A 22,295-nucleotide genomic window follows, 5' to 3' on the forward strand; every position below is an offset into this window, starting at 1 on the left:
AGAGGAATTCCTGCTAACAAACGGTTGCAATAATCCAGGTGGGGGCTAGTCATTGCCCCCACCACTATTGCCTGTCTTCTTTTGGAATAAAAGGGAGCACATTTCTTAGTGATCGCAATGCATAATAGACTGCTTTCACTTTTGCCCCTACCTGGGTCTCACTGCCCAGGTTCTCATGCCACCAACAGCCTAAGTTTTTGATTTTTTTACAGTATTGCAGTTGTTCCCCTAAGATCAACTGGGGGAACTCTGTCTCTCTAACAACATTTTGTCCTTTGGGCCGAATAGTATGATCTTTGTCTTGGCTGCATTCAACTGTAAGTGGTTAGAAGTCATCCACTCATTGAGCTCTTCCATACACTGATTCATTCTCTTGAAAACATCCTCAATGTTCGGAAGATGCTGAGAACTTGTCTACACTCCACTCAGGTGGAAGATGGTAAGGAGGATGCACATGCAGGCTAAATTACTCCATATGTCCTTCCAGGGTAATAACTTGTTCTGTTCCAAGGCCAATGATTCTTTAGAAAAGTTTCAAGCGTTTGAAGCCACTGCAAAATCTTTGGGATAAGCTGTCCAACAGCCTGCTTCCTCTTCTTTTTCCCTGAAAGGCCACTCCTTTTGCTCCTTTACATCTTTTGCCCACTGAGGCTCAGGTCAAGCTACCCAGGGGCGAGTTCCCCAGCCAACATATAGGGGTTGAGGAAACAGAGGTTGAGTAACTGCTTTCTGCATCCCCATTGCTGCTACAGGGACAACCCCTCTTTAATTGGTAGTTTTTGTAATCTTCTCTAGTGTGTGGTTGGGGTAGGCTGGCCCGCATGTTGAGGAGTTGGAAACACACTACTTCTGACACTTGGGACTTGCAGGTCATATTACATGGATATTACCTACCCTTCCTTCAGCACCTTCCAAATCATCCCCTCTCCCTTTCTTCTCTCTGCCCATATCAACTCCTGTTCGAAGAGGGCCGTCAAATAATTTCAAAAGCTGAAGTTAAGCCCTTGTCAGGGAACAAGAAGGTTTGGTCCTCACTGTAATTTCCGGTGGCAAAGAAAGACTGGGGCATATCTCCCATCTTGGATCTGCAGTTCTGGGTGATGTTACTGGACCCACATACTTCCATGTGCCAATCCATCCAAAGCACGGGGCGTACCTGGGGTTTGTGATCGGGTGCATCCATTCTCAGTTGAAGGTCCTGCCTTCACTCCCAATGTTCTTCAGCAAGCTGTTGGCAGTGGTGACTGCACATCTCAGGAGGGACAAGACTCACATTTGTTTCCTCCTCCTTTTTATCCTGCTGGATAATTGGCTCATTCAATCCTGCAAAAGAGTCTCTTAAGATCTTACTGCCACAAGCAGATAGGTTTTCACATAGGGCGTGACAGAAAGGAAGGTTCCCCACCACCCCTCCAAAGACCTCTCTGCTAAAGCAATAAACGTGTCTGACACTTCCCCACCACTGAACATCAAGGTGGATAGAAGCATCTCAAATCATCTAGTATATTGGAAAAGGTCACCAGAAACTATTATTTACTGAGCCCGGACATAGCTTCGAGGCGCAACGGAGCGCTTTACAGAGGTATACAACAATACAGATAAATAACAGAAAGCTTTTCAGAGGTAACAGGTATACAGCGGGGGTAGGATACAGAGGAGGGCTACAGCTGTACCGGGTGGTTGTGGGGAAAGGGGCAGGTGGCGTCTAGCGAGTCTGGGGGCTCAAGGGGTGACGTGATGGCCTATGTGTTGAGGAGAGACTCATTGAAAAGGTGGGTCTTGATTTATTTTCTGGATTGTACTGACGCTGGCTGGGAGGAGGTTCCATAGTCTTGGGGCATAGGCAGAGAGGGCTTGCTTTCTGGTCCTTTCCTTTTTTAATTCTATGTTAACTATTGAAAGATGCCTGGCAAATCTTGTGTTCTTACCCCTCAACATTCCACTTCGAACACTCAAAGGACGGTTCCGTGTGATATTAATGAATAAACAAATAACGAAAACACTTTTAAAGAAACATATTTCCTGAACAAATACCGTTTTTATTTTTTTATTTGGGGGTCCCCCCAAACCCTGTTTCTTTGTTTATAACCCCCCCCTTCCCCACCCTTTTTAACCCCTCACCCCTCCCCCATATAAATATGTTTAACAAATTCTGTATTTTTTCGGTAATATCACTGGATAAAGCAAAGGACACATGCACTGGCTGGTCCAAGAAGTAAAAATCCTGTTACAAAAGAGTGCAGTAGAAAATACCAAGTTGTCATCGAGGAAAGATCTGTGTAAGAAAATGTTTGACAAAATATGGACATATAACAATAGAGAACTTAAATACCACTACAATCATTGTTTCATAGTAAGTACAGCTAGGACACAACAAGCGGCCAACTGAGTCATGCCAATAACCCTTTGAGAAGGTATTATACACCAATAATACAGACGAACTGTAAGCAACTTTGTAAAATCAAAAGGCTTGAATGCAAAGTTAGAAAACAACTTTAAGGCTTTTATCACAAAAGCGTCAGTATTAGCCAGTAATTCGGGAAAAAAAGCTTCTTTTGTATGCAAAATAACTTCTGGAAACAAAATAAATGTTTCTTATTTTCCACCTTGTTTTGGTTTCGTTAAAACGTTTATATCAAGCAAGTATATTCCTTAAGCAAGCGTGAAACACTTGGCGTCGTATTCTGGAGTGAAAAAGTAAAAAAGGTAAAGCAACTGGTTTGACTAGAACTTCCAACATAAGCAAATCATTGTCCCTTAATATTCTTGAATTAAAAAGTACAAAAAACAGGAGTGAAAAAAACACCAAATACGAGAACGTTATAGGAATTGATAGGTGAACAATTGCCACACATTTGTGTCATGATGAGGGCAAAACCAACACTCAAACATCTCAATAATCTGTGTTCTAACGTTCCAAAGGGAGGAAAAAAATGGGACTAAATAGAAAACAGAATCGGCCTATTTTGCATTGTCTACGATTTACAGATAAAAATGATTTAACCAACCACACATGTAGGTTTTTTTACCCCAAAACAGGGTTGAATTTCAGCCACTAGAGTATTTTCCTTTGGAGCTCGGTAGTTTAAGAAGGGTTCCAACAGCTATCCAGCTGTCATGGGAGTTACCCTCCTGAACAGTAGATTTCTGGGCTTGAGTTTGGTTCTCCCAAGCTTTAGGGTCAGGTTTTAAGGAATGCCTACAGGGCTAGGTACAACTCAAAAGGATAGCATCTAAGCGACAGCGAGAGGAAGGAGGGATGCATTTTACATACTCTAAAGCCCCCAATCTCCAGAGTCCATACATAGTCTAAGTTCAAATTCTTAGTATCCGCACCAGACAGTGTTTTGAAAATCACACACAGATCTTAGTGTCCAGCACACTTTTTTAGTAATGTCCACATTTTTTTGCTTGATCTTTCCCTTGGTCTTTGCCTTCATCTTGGCTTTGGTCTTTCTTTGTTCTGGGCCATAGAAGAAGGCCATTTCCTCACGCTGCTACTCAGGCCAAGCCTCCATTTAAACCTCTTGCCCTACTTGATTCTGTTGCTGGTAGGTATTCACTTCCCTACCAAGTATTTTCAGGTATAATTTCCACCCCCAGTTACCTGGGTCTGCAAGACTTCTTATCTGGGTTGGTGGCCACACAAATACCAATCGGGTTTGGGCTAGTTCTATATTTATATAGCCGTGAGAAACTGTTTTTAAACGGACGCTATAGTTGCAACACAAAATTACAAACTCCAAAACATTCACCAGGCATATTTTCTAAAGCTACTGTAACTGCACCACCACCATTGTAAAACACCCATGACTAAGACACCTACAAATGATTGATTTCCCCAGGGATTTCCTGCTGTCTCTCATTTTGCTGATTCCACAGGCAAATCAATCATTTGTAGGTTGTTTTTGTGTGCTGGCCGTTTTGACAAATTAAAAAACACACTAACTAGTTTAGGCTGCTCGTCTTTATCCTTTGCCGAGGATGTAAGCAACTAGAAACAGCTAAGTTTGGGTATATGCATGTTTCTGTTTGCATGTGTGCCACCATGAGCAAGGCATTACAGCTGCAAAGTAATGCTTGTTTTACGATGGAAAAACCCTGCATGAACATAATTGACAAACCTTTTTTTGTGCTGCCCGTTTAACATGTTTTCCACTTAATTTCAAAAGTTTGAGGAATTCTTAACCATAACTTAACTTTAACCAAAGTATTTTTACTAGCTGTGTATTTTATTGTAAGTAGACTATTATGCCAACAGTACCCAGTGTGCACTTTGCCTGTGTACAGAGCCTTCAACCCTGTTCTGCCCCTCCAAATGACCCAAGGTAGCCACTCTATGTGGTCTGCACGGTAGTTCTATGTTACTTCGAGTGAGGATTTCAACTACTTTTAGAATTTCGATTCTGCACTTTTCTTCATATCCCTTTTCCCTTGCACTTATGTGGGAGATCCCTCCACATACCTCCTCTTATACTGCCCTCTAAATATCCCTTCCCTCTGCCCGATTCCACTTTCAAAATTAGATGTGGTAATCTATTTTTGATGTAAGGGATTTTTATCTCATTTTCATATCTTTTTTGTTGAAATAACATGCTCCCTGTGCCCATGGCCTACTGTCCCTTTACCTGTGGAATGGTCGTTGGTCTCATCTTGTGCTCCCTCTGCTCTCCCGTAAACAAATGAATGTACCCTTACTGGTGATAAATGCTCTAAGCAATTTGTTTATATGGACAGATGCAAAATTTAGGGCCTGTCCACAAGCTTTTTCAAAGGTACGGTCTCCTAAGTAGGAGATCCAAACAAAGAGTCTGTAAATACTCGATGCTCACTGTGTTAGAAATATGCAAAAATTAGAAAGCAATAGTTTATTTGCTAGTTGCATGAATACATATAGTGCAAAACGAAAAAAAAAAACATTTACAATACAATGTTTAAGAATTGCGACATACATGAGAATAGTAACAATTAACAATGACTTCAAATGACGAGTGAAAGTTATGACATACAATAAAATGATCAAAAAAGCAAAAAGCACTGTATATTCAGTATACAATCTCTAAAGTTATTTCGTTAGCACAGTAAATATACACACTTGTGTGAACACAAAAATGCTTTGTGGTAAATCCAAAGATCAAAGTGGAAACAAAGGGGCTATAAAGTCACCCCAGTTTCTAAAAGATGTCCTAATTGGGAGATAATTCCTTATATGTGTTGGGTATTCCTTCTAAGTATAACAATAAATGTTTCAGGGTCATATGGAAAACAAGATATCGTATAGCCTACGTGGCAGAGACTGAATGGACAGAGTCTGGGACAACTGGGAACCGTTATACTCCGCTGTTCCCGGTTGGTATCACGTTTCGGCGGATTTTCAATGAATTGTGTCCGCCTTCATCAGGGCTCCTTAGGGGCGACCCTGCAATGTGTATAGAAACTCCAGTGAGTAAATATGTAAAATGCCGCTGGTTAACGGACATAAGTCCGATTCTCAAGGCACCATGCTGGAAACTTACCTGCCAGTGCTAATTATCCCAAGTCCTCGGTTTTTGATTACTAAGAGGCATATAGCTGAGCATGGAGGATCCTCACAACGGGTCCCATTATGATATACTGGTGCCCAGAAAGTGTTGGTAAACCACACGGTGATTCTGTGTGGGAAACAGAAAGATAATAGGTAGGTAGATGGGGGCGGGCTATTAGGGGCCCATGATCCTCTATGAGCAGTAAAAGCTGGTTACTAGATAACCAGTAAAAGAGTGAGAGGGAAAAAGCTCAAATGAAGTACCTGCTGGTTGGAGGGCAGTGGTCCACTTGCAGGGTAGTCGGTTTTGCTGGGATTATACTCCTTGTCAACAAAATGGTTGCTAATGAGAGCCTGAAGTCATCAAAGAGAAAGAGAAATGGCCAAAATGAAATGGAGAGCCACAGGATACAAGAGATTCTGGCGAGGCATGGGGTTATTGCATTCATAATTCATGGTGTTCACATAAACAGAGAAAAACCGGCGAACGTGCCCAAGGTTTGAAAAGTGGTTAAACTCAGTGCACTTGTGATATTTATCTAGAGGTGCAGGCTGTAGGACCCGACAGTTGTTTGTTTGTTTGTTTTTATTATTTGTAAAGCGCACCTAACCCATGGGTGGCAGGGCGCAAGCAACAAGAGGGGTGTACAGCTTAAGTTACACAGCACGCATCAAATGAATCCCAACTGGTTTACAGTGTTGGAAGCATCAAGCATTATGGTCCAATATGTCAAAGTACAAATTATAGATGAATATACATAGTTTACAAAAGTTGAGGATGTATCTAAGCATAGAGGTGATAGGATATACAAGTATACGATACAATATACAATTTATACACAATTTACAATAGGCGCGGCAGTGGAATTGATTAGATGTCTTAGCATTAGGTGTCGTGTTCCTTGATCCAGCGGATGGTATTGGATCTGAATTGTGGGTAGGGAAGGGCTTCCCTAAGGGATGGTGGTAAGGAGTTCCAAAATTGTGCAGCTTCGACAGGGAAGCTATTCCCTCCAGACCTCGTACGTTTAAATCTTGGGACAAGGAGAAGGTTTGAATTGGCCTTTCTAGATAGGCGGCAGGAAGTTGGTCTGGTGAATCCCGTTATCAAATATTGGGGGGCCGCTTGATGTAAGCATTTGTGGGTCAGAGAGACCGATTTAAGGAAAATGTTGTGCGACCTTCTAGTCTCTGAGATGTGTGCTTTGCTTGGGAGGCTTAGGGCAGCTCTTAAGGTGTTGTTTTGCAGGGTTTGAATTTTATTTGTAATGTATTTGTTACTGCCTACATAGAGCGCATTGCAATAATCTAACTTGGATAGGATCAATGCTCTGGCTAGAGTAATGCAGTTGTTAGGTGAGAGGATTGGTTTGGATGCCCTGATGAGTTTGCATGTATAGGATGTAGCGGACGCCATGGCATTGACTTGTTCCTTGAAAGTGAGCGTTGAATCTAAATAGAATCCTAAAGTTTTGACCTCCTTAGCTACCGTGATGATATTATTGTCAATGACAAAGGAGGAGTAGTTTTGGCCTAATTTATTGAGGTTGGGTACGGTGCCTAGAATAAGGAGTTCTGTCTTGTCATCATTCAGGCATAGACCATGGGAGGCCATCCATGCCTGAATGATGAGGTACACGCGATTTACAAAGGCCAAATCCTTGTTGTAATCCCCTGTCAACGGAATGAGGATCTGGGTGTCATCAGCATAATTCGTGTAGGTGATACCCAGGCCATCTAGATCATCAAAAAGAGGCTTTCTAAAGATGTTGTACAGGGTAGGGGAGACACAGGAACCCTGTGGCACACCACAGGTAATGGGCATAGAGTCAGCGGCTGCTGAAGGGGAAAAAACTTGCATAGTGCGGTTGTTGAGGAAGGACTGGATCCATTCCGTTGCCTCCTGGGAGAAATGAGCTGCCGACTGATCGTGTGTGCAAAGGATCTTGTGGTGGACCGGGTCGAATGCGGCTGAGAGATCGAGCAGTAGCAAAAGTGCTGTCTTGCCCTCATCTCACAGATCATCTATCTGTGCCTTAAGATCTATGAGCGCAGTCTCAGTCCTGTGCTGAGGTCTGGAACCTGACTGTCGGACCCCCACGAGGTGGTTAAAATCCAAGTATTGTTGAATTTGTTGGTATGCTATTTTATCGAGGATTTTGAGAAGAAATGGCACTGTAGTGATGGGACGGTAGTTGGTAGGGATGGCAGGATCTAGATTCGGTTTTTTAAGGAGTGGGAGGACCCAGGATTGTTTCAGATTGTTGGGTATGGTGCTGGTTGTAAAGGAAGCATTTATTAGTTTAGTAATAAATGGTGAGAGTTCTCGAGCTGCATCTTTTATCAGTTGTGCAGGGCATAGGTCCCCATGGCAATTCGAGGGTTTGAGTGCAAGAATAACTTTTTCAACCTCTTTGGTAGACTTTACTGAAGTAGAAGGGGGGGATGGGCACGGGAGTTGGCGTCCAGGTAGGTTGAGGATTAGAACTGGTCTTGCTCAATTTGGAGGTGGAGAGGAGGGAGTCTTTTTTTGTTACTGATTTTAGATTGCATAGAGGTAATTTTATTAGCAAGAGCTTTTTGAATATCTGTGCACCAATTTTTGTCTTTGATGCACGAGTCAGGCGGCTGGACGGGAGTTTCTATTTCTTTCAAAATTGAGAAGAGCTCTTTCGTGTTTGATTTCGCTAGAGAGACTCGGAGGTTATAAGAAGTTTGTTTTGCAAGGATAATTTCTCTTTTGTACTTGGAAGCTAGATTACTTAGGTTTATCTTATTAATTTCAGAAGGGTCTGATCTCCAAATTTTTTCATAGCGTCGTTTCTCCTGTCTGATGGCTTTGAGGTGAGGAGAGAACCAGTTGTTCACATGTTTACGAGGTTTGCTCTTTCTCACTTTGAGAGGTGCTATGGCATCAAGGGAGGATAGCATTGCTTTGTTGTATAAATCAACCATGGTTGAGGGATCCATATGGTCGGGAATAGCGTTGAGAGTAGGAAGTGATATTTCTTTTTTCTAGTTGGGGACAGCTATAGCTATGCTATTAGGTTGCAGCAAAGGTGAAGGCTCTAAGGAGAATGTGATCAGGTGATGATCAGACCACAGCTGTGGGCTTATAGCTGAGACTGTGAGTGGGCAGTTATGCACAGCTAGCCAATCCAAGGTTCTACCTTTTGGTGTGGGTAGGAGCTGCGATTTTCTGAGTGAAGCCTAATTCCTCTATGGTGGTGTTGATTATAGTGGCATTGGTGTCTAGCGGGTCTCTAAAACCAAGGTTAAAATCTCCTAATATGATGCTTTGGGAGGAGTTCTTGAGATTATAAGATATAATATTTGTTAAATCATCTAAATTGTCTCGAGGGGGCTGTGCATAGTGGCGTCTGTCTTGATGTTTCTTTTGATCTTAATATAGTAATGAAAGCCCCATCAGACCAGATCGTCGGGCATCTGTGTGTTAAGGTGACCGTGTGTCTGGGGCTATACAACGTGCACACAAGTGTGTTGTTAGTATCTCTATATATGGCGGTGCTCGAACCGATAGAGCCGTGTGTTCCAAATATGAAAAAATGCTGATTTGTAATGTATCGCAAACGCGGACCTTTGTGTCAAAAACAAAAGACAAAAAATGATATATATATATATATATATATATACATATTTTTGGATATACCCTCACCTCGTGCATGCACACATGCCATTAAGTTATCTGTACATGATTAGGGTGTGGCGTGGAATGGACAAACTTAGACACCCTACCTTATAAGTGGGCTCGGTTGTGCCTCCTGTGCAAGGAAGATGCGCTGACTGGCTAGCGTTGAGCGAACTTTGGCCGTGTCTATAGAAACGCGGGCGGAGGGTGCCGTTGTGTATGTAGTGACGTCCCTAGATACAGCACGTGCGTCGAGTCCAAGGCGTGGTGATGGCAGCCAATCGTGTGAGTTCAGGAAGCGCGATCGTGAGAAACGATGTGTGCACGCTCTTGCACAGTGTCTTCGTTGTGTTGGTTACCATGGTGGACCCATGTAGGGTCCGATTCAGAGCCAGCTGTGCTCCCGCTCGGTCATGTGCCCAGGGATCGTCCCTCATTGAAGGTCAGTCCCATTGTGTGATTGTACAATGTGGGTGTGCAGCAGACCTCGCATCAGGGGCCATATGCGGCTTGCAATTTTTATAAATAAACGTCTCGTGTAGCATAAGAGACTATTGTGTAATTTATATACACGAGGCATGTATGGTTAGAGAGTTTTGTTCTGGAGTTCCTGACTTGTGGAACGGCTTGTAAATTTTATAAATACACGTCTCGTGTATTTATGGAGCGGCTTGTAATTTTTTTTTAATACACGTCTCGTCACGAGACATGTACGATCAAAGAGTTATGTTCAGGGGTTCCTGTATTGTAGAAAGTGTCCTGAAATTCGCTAGGACTAAAAATATGGAAGGTGTCCTGGGTAGTGTTAAGATTTACCAAAGTGTTCGTGAGAGATGCAGCTCGGGAGGGTGCATTATGAGGATTCGGGAAGTAGGCCCCCCACTGGGAAGAGAGCTTTAGATGAGAGGCTGAAAGATCTCATTCAGACCATGGTGGTATGTGTCTAGGCGGTGGATCCACCTAGATTCTTTCTTCAGAAGGATGTGTTGAATATCAGGCCCGCCTTTGATTTTTTCCACCACCCACCACAGAATGTTGTTGGGGGTGTGGTTCAGGGCAGGATAATGTTCCAAGTTTTTGCATCTCATTTTTGAGCGATGTTCAGAGATGCGAATATTGACTGCCCTAGCGGTCTGGCCTATATACCTAAGGCCTCATGGGCATTCAATACATTAAATTACGTTTTGACTTTTACAGTTAGAGAGGTCCATAAGTGTCCAATCTCATTCGCCGATGGTGAAGCTTTTCATCTTCTTGGTGAATTGACATGCAACACAATTACCGCATGGGTGGTGACCTTGTAGGGGGCGGAGGGTACGGGAACTACCCCTAGATGTGTCTTGTTGGTAGAGAGAATGTACTAGGTGTTCTTTAATATTTTTGGCACGTTTGTAGGCAAACCTAGGGGGCTGTTCGTCCGGTAGATTCAGGCGGGCAATATGCCAGTGTTTAACAATCTTCTTTAGTTGTGCCGTATGTGTGCCAAAGGTGACAACACATGCCATTCGGGTCTCAGTAGGTGAGGTCTCCTCCAGTTCTGGATGAATGAGGTTGTCTCGGTTGGTGTTGCGGGCTCGTTTGTTGGCCTGTGTAAGTTGTTTTTGGGGTAACCTCGGGCTTGTGAGCGGCTGGAGAGGGCCTCAGAATGGCATTTATAGTCCACAACCGAAGTGCAATTCCTCCGAATACGGAGGAATTGTCCGTAGGGCAAATTGTCTTTTGCGTGAGCTGGGTGGTTACTGGTGTAATGCAGGAGGTTATTTCTGTCCGTGGGTTTGCGGTAAAGATCACATTGTAGAGTACCCTCTCTGCGACGGATATTTAGATCCACGAAGTTAATCTCAGTATTACTGTGTTCGATGGTGAATTGTATATCCATGTTACAGGTGTTAAGCCACGTCCAAAAGGCATTCAGTTCGGTGTCTTTACCTGTCCAGGTAAAGATAACATTGTCAATATAGCGATGCCAGTTGCTAATTTGGACCTCGGCTCTCCCCACCAACTCCTAGTGGGCAGTGCAAATGGTCTCTGGCCAACCAAAGTGGGCACTGGCCAGTCCTAGTTGCCACTTTTCACAAGGTATGTCTTTCAGCCATTCTCTTGGCACACCTCAACCCATGCATGTTGAGGTCTGGCCATGGCCAGGGGTACTTTTATCTTGCCTCAGTTCCCCTAAACCGACCCGCAGTAGCAACTGGCATTTCCTGCAGCCATGGCATGTGCGTGACTCTTGGCTCCTGAAGCAGCCACTGGCTGTGGTTTCTGGCCATTTCCACCGCCTCGTGCCCATGTATGTAGGTCATTAGATAGTCTGACATGTTGGATATGGCTAAAGAGTAGTGACTGGGTAGAATAGTTTGTGTAGTGCCACACCGTGGAGAGCTGCAGTCAGATAGAAAAAGTATAGAAACGCTACACACCAGCCGTAACAGTTCTTCATAGTAGTCATCTCGTTCCGATTTTTAACCTTTGAGAAAAGGAAGAGTAAAGTGCAATCAGTATTTTAGTTCCAATTGTAGAGAATACCTTGTCATTGACATCTAATATCTTCTGACACAATGTGCCTGTTTTCACCATAAGGCACATTGTGCCTTGGTAAGCAACCTTCCATAAATGTATTTCGAATGGATTGTGTCCTCTAACGTATTCCTCATCTTAGATGTATTCCATCCAGCTTTAGCTGCTTCGGAAAGTTTTTCTCTCGGCAGAGGGCGCTGTGTGTCGATGTCATTGAGTTGAAGTCCCTCGAAGGCCTCCGTCGAGGGTGACATCATCGGGTGTACAAGTAGCACGCGCGGCGCCCATTAGCATCAGTTCTGTTTTTCCGCAGTACGTGTTGCTTCAGAGACTCGGCGCGTCTCAAGTAGTTCTGTGACACAGTTATTGAAGAGCGATATTCGAGAATGTCCTTGTCGTCGACGTCCGACTACCCCACGTTCGGGGTTCAAAAAGTGTAAATCCTGCGGTTCGAAAATGTCCATCACAGGTCCGCATCGAGAATGTATGTGGTGCCTCAGTGAAGGCCACGACATGGAGGCCTGTACAAAGTGTCAGGCAATGACGGGGAAGGCCTTGCAAGAGAGGAAGGGAGAACTGCAGGTAGGTCGAAATCCTGACCGAAAGGCCTCTAGTGTCGAGTGGAGGTCCTGTGAGGAGAAATCTCCTCGTCGCAAAAGGCAAAAGCATCAATCTTGGTCCCAAAGTGGTTCACACCACTCTTCGTCTTCGACGAGAAACTCCAAAAAGAGACACCACCGGTCCCCTTCCACCTCGTCCTCGGACGAATCCCCCAAAGGAATGAAATGCCCCACAAAACATTCTTCCTCCGAGTGGGAAGCATTTAGAATTAAAATGATGGAGGTTTTTGAAAATGCTAAGCCTTGGTCCACGCCTTTCTCGGAAGCCGACCAGGAGTGTTACCGTTCCGAAACTTGCGCGTCCTCGATCCCGAGTGATCGAAGAAAAAAGATCAGGAACCCTCCAGGACCCCGAGTGAAAAAGATCGCTCGAGTCGACCATACGAGGTCACCGACGCCTTCCGGAACCAGACACACCTCGATGGGCGAGCCTTTGAAGAGCGCCTCGACGCCCTCGAAGCCAGCTCCGTTGACTACCACTATTTCATCGGCACCATCGACACCCTTGTCGACGTCGACCCCGAAGCCCTCGCCGCCGAATGTTTCAAAGGCTCTTATTCAGCCAAAAGCTGTCATAATAGCAGCAAAAGAAAAAGCTGCAAAGGCTGCAAAACCTTCAGTCTCTACTGCTACAACTCTCCCAGAAAAAATATTCAAATCTCTTCCAGGCAAAGATTATTTTAAATCCTTAACTTCCATCTTTGAAGAACAAGAGAGGTCTGAGGAGGAGGATGTTTCTTTTGGCCTGGAATATGGCACCCCATTGTCCCAGAATGCATGATTTCTGAGGAAACGGAATGAGAGATCTGGTGGAAACCTTGCCTAATGCAAGTGGAATTGACGCTTCACCTGAAACAGACTTTGGCAGGCCAGAACCAGGGGAACATGACAGTCCCTCATACAGGCAGCTAATGACAAAGGTCATCGAATATTTAGGATGGGCTAGACCACCAACTCAGTTCATCCAGGATGATCTGACCGATAAATTGGATCATGGTCCCACCGAAGATACGATTTTAGCCTTCCATGTAGCCTTACAAAATAGGGTGGCCAATAATTGGGTGACCCCGGACTCTATTCCTCCAGTGAATAAGTCCCTCACTTCAAAATACCGCCCTTCCAGAAGCGACCCCGGCTATCTGTCCAAACACCCTACTCCTGAGAGTATGGTGGTCCAGGCATCCACAGCTTCAAATAAGGTGGCGTACCCTTCCTTCCGTCCGGATAGGGACGACAAGCAGGTGGATGGTTGGGCACGCAAGGTATTTTCAGATGGGAGTATGGCGTTAAAATCATCCACTCCGCTTGTACCTTGGCAGAATTTTCAAACACTCTATGGGAGTGCATTACAATGGCGGCAGGGCACATACCAAAAGGGAAGGATTCCTAGCCATTGTTAGAGATGGAAAAGATGTCATGCAAGAATCCCTTCAGTCTGGATTGGACACTGCAGATAGTGTGAGCAGGTCCATGGCCACTAGCACGGTAATGCGCAGATTTGCGTGGTTGTGAAAGTCGGGTTTTGCACCAGACGTGCAAAACAGTCTTTTGAACATCTCCTTTGACGGGTCTCACCTTTTTGGCAACAAGGCTGACGAGTGCCTTGAGAGGTTGCAGACCTCAAAAGTGGCTGCCAAATCTTTAGGAGCTGCTATTAGGCAACCTCAGCCTTTTCGTGCATCAGGACAATCTTGGAGGGGACGATCCTATCGTTACTACTCCTCATATGGAAAGGCGAGAGGAATGGCCAGTCAAAGAGGCCAGTAAAAAGCCACTCGTGGTGGACGAGGAAAACGTGCAAAGCCAGCCCCAGCTGCAGCCTCTTTACCATCAGCGCCCGCAGCAACTGCCACAAAACCACTTTGAGGACTTGCATCACAAGACACCTGTGGGAGGCAGGCTGTCACAGCATCTGCAAGAATGGCGAGCCATTACTTCAGATGTTTGGGCTCTAGAAATAATAGCCCAAGGTTACTGCCTCCCTTTTCTAATGCAACCTCAAAGCAATCCACCAGGGAGACTTTCTTTGAAGTTGCCAGACCTGCTGGAGAAAGGTGATATAGAACCAGTACTTGTAGCGGAGAGAAACAAGGGATGGTACTCCCCATATTTCTTGATTCCCAAAAAGGACGGAGCACTGACGCCCATCCTGGACTTAAGTGGCTTGAACAAACTCCTCAGGAAGGAAGGACAAGTTCAAGATGGTCACTCTCTTTCTCAGATCATGCAGGCCCTTCAACTTCAGGATTGGTTTGTGTCATTGGACCTGCAGGATGCTTATTTTCATGTGCCAATCCATCTCAAGCACAGAACATACCTGAGGTTCGTAGTTGGCAACTACGCACTATCAGTTTCCAGTCCTGCCTTTCGGGTTGACCTCTGCCCGAGGGTCTTCACCATGTTAATTGTAGTGGTGGCAGCGCACCTCAGGAGAGGGAGGATTCACATCTGCCCCTACCTGGACGATTGGTAGATCAGGGCACGTTCTGCCAAACAAGCCCTGGATCATCTGAAAGTCACCTGCCAACTCCTCCACAGACTGGGCTTCTCCCTCAATTTCAAGAAGTCACAAATGACACCTTCCCAAAAGCTCCAGTACATAGGGGCTGTACTAGACACATCCTTGTGAAAGAGCTCGCCTCCCAAGTCGAGGCTCAAGACATTATTCAGATGATTTCCAAATTCCAAAATGCCCAAAATCTCCAGTCCTACGACTTCTTGAGGTTGCTTGGCCTCAAGGCATCCTGCATTTTCCTAGTGCCAGAAGCACGCCTGAGGATGAGATCCCTTCAATGGGCTCTAAAGACTCAATGGTCCCAGTTCTCAGGTCAAATGACGGATCTCCTTCAGATTCCGAACAAGGTTCGGCAGGATCTTCTGTGGTGGACTTGCACAGAGAACATCCTAAAAGGAGAACATTTTTGGCAACCATGGCTGGAGATTACAGTAGTGACAGATGCCTCACTCATGGGTTGGGGAGCTCATGCCAACGATCTGACAATCAGCGGTCGTTGGTCTCCATCGGAGTCCAAACTACACATCAAGCCTTTAGAGCTGAGCGCAATCAGACTAGCGCTGAAGGCTTTTCTGCCATCTGTCAGAGGAATAAATGTCCTGATAATGACAGACAACACAGTGGCCATGCATTACCTAATAAAAGAGGAGGTGTAGGGTCACTACCTCTGTGAAGAGAGGCAATGCAGCTCTGGTATTGGGCAATTCAAGAAGGGATCTCCTTAACACCAGTTCATCTAGCCGGGGAGGAGAATATGACAGCGGATGCTCTGAGCAGGCAGAGTACGGTGTCCCACGAGTGGGAACTGGCTCAGGAAGTCCTTCAGGAGATCTTCACCCTTTGGGGAACCCCTCAAGTAGACGTGTGTGTGACCCGAATCAACCGGAAGTGCGAAAAGTATTGCTCAAGGGAATTTCCCCTGAGAGGAGCCCTGGGAACGAGTTTGTGGTGGAGTGGAACTTCCCACTGCTATACGCGTTCCCTCCGATTCCTGTCATTCCTCAAGTCATCAGGAGATTGAGACGGTTCGGAAACCGCATGATCCTAATTGTCCCCGATTGGGCCAGGAGAACGTGGTACCCGGACCTTCTAGACATGTCCATCTGCCCTCCGTTGCGTCTTCCTCAGAGAGAGGACCTTCTCTCACAAATGGAGGGCCAGGTTCTCCATCCAGAGGTCAGGACTCTCAACTATCATGCTTGGTATCTGAAAGGCTGAGATACAAGGATTGGGATCTTCCAGATGACATCATGGAGGTGTTGCTTTCAGCGAGAAGGCCAGCAACAAAATCTCTGTACCGTTGCCGTTGGAAGAAGTTTTGCAACTGGTGGAGGGAAAAGAATGTTGATCCTTTTCTGTGTTCTATCCCGGAAGTGTTGTCCTTCCTCTTGTCCCTGGCACATAGAGGCCTTAATGTTGGGACCATTAAAGGTTATCTTGCAGCGCTTTCCATTTTCAAGCGCTCTTCTGAAGAATGTTCCTACTTTAAAATTCCTTTGATAATACAATTCTTAATGGGACTCACCAATGTGTTCCCTCCTTCTCCTTTCCAAGTCCCAGTTTGGGACCTTAATCTGGTTCTAAAATTTTTAATGTGTGCCCCTTTTCAGCCCTTGCACATTAAGATTACTAACTTTAAAAACCGCTTTCCTGGTTGCTTTAACATCTGCACGAATAGTGAGCGAATTGCAGGCACTGTCTTCTGGGCTACCCTATACTGTGTTCCACAGGGAGAGAGTGGTATTGAGGGTTAAACCCTTTTTTTACCTAAAGTTGTGGCTGATTTCCATATAAATCAGAAAATGATTCTGCCCGCGTTCTATCCTACACTTCATTCCAGTAAGGAGGAGGAATGATTGCACAGACAGGACCCGAGAAGAGATCTAAGCTTTTACATTTCTAGGCTTTCCAAGCTTAGAGTGGCTAATCCACTTTTCATTGGCTACACCAGAAGGAAATTTGGTCACAAACCATATCGCGTTGAGTTGTGCTTTGCATTTCAGAATGCTACAGATTGGCTGGGAGAGATCCACCAAAAGGTTTAAGGGCCCATTCTACCAGAGGCATAGTCTCTTCGACAGCCCTTCAAAGAGGTGTTCCCATAAAATCTATTTTCGAAGCAGAAACTTGGTCATCGCTGAACACTTAGTCTGGATGCTTCCCAGTCTAAGGAGCTTGCTTTTTGTAAAGCAGTGCTATGTTCGGCTATATAAGAGAGCTTTCTACACTGCTTTGGGAGTCCATCTAAGATGAGGAATACGTTGGAGGACACACTCCATTCGAAGAACAAGTTACTTACCAACTGGTAACGTTTTTTCGACTCGATGTTCCTCCAACTTATTCCTCAATGCCCTCCCATCCTACCCCTCTGTAGAATTTCCGTGTTATTGCCACTTCAACTCTCGCAAGGCTGACACTACACTATCTATACAACAGAGCAAGAGGGGAAAAACAGAACTGTACTGTGCTACTTGTACACCCGATGTTGACTCGACAACATCGACGCACGGTGCCCTCTGCCAAGAGAAAACATTACCGAAGCAGTTAAAGGTGGATGTAATACATCTAAAATGAGGAATACGTTGGAGGAACATCCAGTCGAAAGAACGTTACCAGTTGGTAAGTAACTTGTTCTTCTCTGTGCTGTCCTCGTGGCGCGATTATGCTGATTGTGCAGCCTTTTAATTAATCATTTATGTGGGAAATCCGCCACATATTTATTTATTTATTTATTCACATTTGTTAAGCGCACATCAGCCCGAAGGCATCGTGGCGCTGGTTACAGAGTTGCTTACTTAGTTACATACAGTTCAAGTGGATACATTTTTTGCATGTGTGCAAAAGCAGCAGGAGTACATGCAATCGTGATTAGTTGAATAGTGCAGTTTTAAGCTTTTTTCGGAAGGAGAATAGAGATGTATCAGCTCTGAGGTCAGTGGGAAGGGAGTTCCAGAGTTTAGGTGCGAGGAAAGGGAAGCCTATACCTCCTGCTTTGGTTCTGTTGATGCGAGGTATTGTTAGTTGGTTCGTATATTGTGCTCGTCTAGGTCTTGTGGATTGGTATCTATCTATCGTGTCTGATAAATAGGAGGGAGCTGTTCGGTTGATACATTTGTGGGTACATACACCTGCTAACACGGCCCTCTAGCTATCCCTTCCCTCTGCCCCATGTTTTTTTTCCACTTTCAAAATTAGATGTAATATATTTTCTATGTAAGGGAGTTTTTTCTCATTTTATAACATCTTTTTTGTTGAAACAACACGCTCCCTGTGGCCATGGCCTATGGTCTCTTTTGGCATGGTCTTTGTTCATATCTTGTGCACCCTCCCAGTAACTCCTTTTGGGCATTGGCAATGTTCTCTGGTCGTAGTCAGAGGTCAGTTTGACTGGAGCAAGTCTTTGAGCCATGCCTCCGATTCCCCCCACACCCACCGCAAGCCAAGGATAGTGGGCCCTGGACAGGCCCAGTCATAACTTTTCCCAAGGCATGGCCTTAAGCCATTCTCTGGGCGCCCTTCAACCCACGCGTGTTGGCATCTTGCCATAGATAGGGGTACTTGCCTCATTCCCTCTAAAATGGCCCACTATACCAACTGGCCATTTCCAGAGCTCGAAAGACAATGCCACATTTTTGTACTATCAGACACAGATTGCCCAGATAGGAAACATCGTGATACAGCCTATTCTATTTCTGCTATCCAACAAACCTCTTACTCCTGTTGAAGTTTTCTAACGGCCATTGGAATATATACCTTGTTCAGCAAAGTTAGACTTTATGAATATACAACGTTTTATGTTGCATAAACTCTTTTAATACCACAAGTATAGTTATGTAGTGATATGGTGCAGTTGATTAAAGTCAAATCTGTGTGCCAAATGATCAAATTGGATTCGATTGTGTAATCACATTATTGGACCCTGCTTGCATATTTACACTTGGTTATCATTTCTGTCTTCATTTGCAGAGTGCAATTATCCCTGGACCACCTTTCCTGTTTGGAGCATGTGCAGTTCTTCTTGCATTCCTGGTGGCCTTATTTATTCCTGAACATGGGAGCCACTCCTCTAAAAGCAGCAATGTCAGGAAGCGCAGCAACAGTATCAGCAACACACCTGGCATCCTGCCAGAGCGAAACAGTGATGAAGACGTAGAGCCGCTTCTTCAGGACAGCACTGTATGAGGATTTGTTTACCTTCAGAGGGAGTACTGTCAAGCTGCCCGCCAGCCTGAGAATAGTGGGAAAGCCCACAGAATGTACCAAAGCTCACAGGCGGACAAGCGAGAACTATTACAGGTTTTGTTGAGGGCAGGACAGAGCTTACAAGATTTCTACTAACATTGTCTTCTTTTTGTGTCGGTACTAAAACAGTTGAAAGGTTTGAGGCTTTTTTTCTAACTGAAATTAGCTTAAAGCTACTACCTCGGACCATGATGTTCGATTATGTACCAATTAAAGAAAGTTGTGCTCTTGCCTTTGCTGAATGTTGAGGTTCTGAAAAGTACAATAGGAAAAGTGAGGAGGTTGTCTAGGCAACCCTTAGTGTGCTTAAATGCAGATTTCGCAATTTGGCTTGTACACAACACCCTGCTTGTCTTCCCCTTAATGCCCTTAACTCCTAAACTTTGGGGTGGCAGTGGAAAAGTGTGCGATATGAAAGAAAATGGACGCCAGGGACATTTTGGTTGGGGCCGGCACTTGTTTCTATGGAAAGAGATTAAATGAAAGTAACCCTGAACATTTATTCCTTGAGACAACCTATCCCCTGACTATGCAATACTTATAGTCTTCCCCATGGTATTGACAAAATATTGCATTATGCTATTTGCTAGTGAAATAGTTGGCTGATCAGATGTGTTGTGAGGAATATTGCCTGCAAAAGGAGGGCACTGGGTAGTCAAAAATATATGTCTGATTCTGTCCTGAAGCAATACGTTTTTCAGGGCTTGTCAGAAGATCATTTTTCTCTTGTGTTTAACTGGAGCTTCTTGCAGGATCCTTTTCTAAACCTTTTTACGTCAATCATTATGTACATTCCTAATTTTCAACTAGTTCCTGCGGTGCAAATTGAGTTTGCATTTTCTGCCTGTATTTATTAAATTGTCATGTTTGTTTACTGCCATACAAATCAGGTCATGTGATTATTTGCACCCCAGCCTTAATTGCCAATTAGTGGGCATTTAAAATAGATCATATCGATCCTTCATATCAGACTATACATTTCATTTTATTACGTTAACGTAGCCAACAACAAAAATAAGATGCTTTTTAGGAGCTCATTGTCTTAGAAAGTGTCCTGTTAAAGTATAGGTGATTTTATTAAGATATATCGTTTATACGTATCTTTCTGATGAGTAACTTGGCCAGTAAAAGACACAACTTTAACAGAGTACTGCTTTAAATGTTTTATATGTAGGAAATATCTGTAGATAATTTAAGGAATTTAATATTTCCTGACGGGGTGCTGTGTAAATCTTGTATTTATAAATGTAACAAGGTTCATGACAGAAAGAAGTATGTACAACTTTTTTTTTATAAAGGATTATGTATTGAAAGAAAAGTTTTTTTTACCAAAATATATATTTTGAGACATGTTATGCCTTGAACAAAATTAACCAACCTTTTGTAACATGCTGTTGGTTTTTAAGTTAATAAGCTTCATGGTTCATAATAAACTGGCAAATTATACTCGACTGCTGGGTTTTCTTTTGCAAACTGTGTATGTGTATTCAATTTATTGATGATCTCTACACCAACAAACTTAAGATAATCAATGGTTTTGCCTCGTGTGGTGGTGCATTGGCGCCACCCTGTGGCAAACATATTGTTGCAGGGTGTGTTGAGAATATTTGATTGGCATGGCAACTGCCAATGCTTGGGGCATGCATCGGCCAAAATTCTGTTAATTTCCAGCATTTTATCTAGAAATAAGATGTCGGAATGCTTTCTTCTACTAGTCTCAGTAATGTCAAGGCCAAGTTATCATTAGACAACTCAGAGCTCATTAAGTCTGATTCATCTGGTTTATTTTACAGCAAAACAATGGGGGCTGGAGGTGTACTAGTAAATGAATGATAGGTGTTTAGATCAAAAGGATGCAAGCACTTGCTCAAGGGCTGTCTGCCAGTCCGTCTCTCACTTCTCTGGAGTTTCACCTCCAGCAAGCCCAATGCAGCCCACTCACTGTGGAAGTTTCAAGCGTCCCTTCCCCAGCACTTCTTTCTTGACTTGGTTGTTTCTTCTTCTGTTGTTGTAGCCAGGATTCTGAGTTTTCTAGGTGGTTCTTGCAACATGCAAGACTCATTAAGCCTGGGCATAGTCCAGGAGATGCCAGCCCTTGGACAGGCTTTGCCAGATTTCACTGGGACAATGGCGCTTCAGGCATGAGCACCAGGATATTGGTGGCACCTGCGTCCGCAGTCGTTGCCAACACAAAGTAATAAGGTGCCCCTTACACTGATCCTTTTTCCAACTCCGGTTATGCTTCGCTGTCTTTGACCTCCTCTTTCCTCCTTGTTGCCCCAGAAAAGAAAAAAATGGAGCCCTCTTCACCCTCTGTTGCTTCTCTTCTTTCGTGCTCTATTTTCTCCTCCTCTCCTTGCTCTCCAGTCATCTCCTCTCCTCTCTCTTCCTTCCCCTGCCTCCCTCTTATGTTTTTCCACTGGCTACCTCCATGACGCATAACTTCTAATTTTTAGGTTCTTCCACTCTGTTCTTTTTTCGCCCTACTTTCTGCACCCTTAGCCAGGTCTTTCCACACTCCAGTTTTATTTGTACCATCTGCTACTTGTACGCCCTTCCCTACCTCTTCTCTACTTTAAGCTTTTCACTTCCTCCTTTCAATTGCCCTCTGAAGGTCTTACCTCTCTCCTCTGTTCCTCTACTCCTTTTCATCTCTCCTCCATTTCTATTCTTTCTCCTTTCCCCCCTGTGTTCACCTCCTCCTCATTCTACTTCTTTCCAGGTGTTTATCCATTCCTCTATCTTTCTCCGTTATCTTCTCCCTCTGCCAGCTCTCTATCTCTGTAACTCCTCCACTGCATCACTCCTGTCCTCCTTTCAACACCCAGCATTACTAAAGATTGCTTTCATTGCAGTGGAGACCCACCTCCCAGAGTCGCACATTCTGAATTGCTTTCAGCTGTAGTGCTGCAATGGCTAAGCGCAGTAATTGGTTGCTGGTTTTCCACAGCTTCTTCTCTGCCCAAAGACTATGCCACTCCTCCTAGGCTGCCAAATTATTTCTTATACTGCTCACTGGTTATGGCCGCTAGTCTCCCTCTCCCCATGCTCCTTCTTTTTCCCAGTGTACCAATTTCCTGTAACCTTGGCCTGTGCTAGGGAAGTAGATTTTCTCATGCTGGTGATAGGCTGTGGAACCTTGTTAATACTCGCTTTTTCTCCTCCACACCCCTACCTCACATAGCAGCTGCCCCATTGTCACCCCATCTTCATCAAGCAGCGTAACCA

The 22,295-nt window shown here is 44.4% G+C and overlaps 1 protein-coding gene across 1 annotated transcript in view; it reads left to right on the plus strand.

The window, feature by feature from the left end:
- LOC138510183 (hippocampus abundant transcript-like protein 1) overlaps positions 1–20,518 on the plus strand; it is a 1,300,033-nt gene extending 1,279,515 nt beyond the window's left edge. Inside the window, exon 12 of the mRNA XM_069625669.1 lies at positions 18,792–20,518. Within this exon, the coding sequence (XP_069481770.1) occupies positions 18,792–19,007 (216 nt within the window). The 3' untranslated portion in view covers positions 19,008–20,518. The remainder of the gene's footprint in view (positions 1–18,791) is intronic.
- Positions 20,519–22,295: the final 1,777 nt, after the last annotated feature.

The sequence above is a fragment of the Ambystoma mexicanum genome, chromosome 6p, assembly GCF_040938575.1.
Source record: "Ambystoma mexicanum isolate Mex_15411 chromosome 6p, UKY_AmexF1_1, whole genome shotgun sequence".
Taxonomy (NCBI): domain Eukaryota; kingdom Metazoa; phylum Chordata; class Amphibia; order Caudata; family Ambystomatidae; genus Ambystoma; species Ambystoma mexicanum.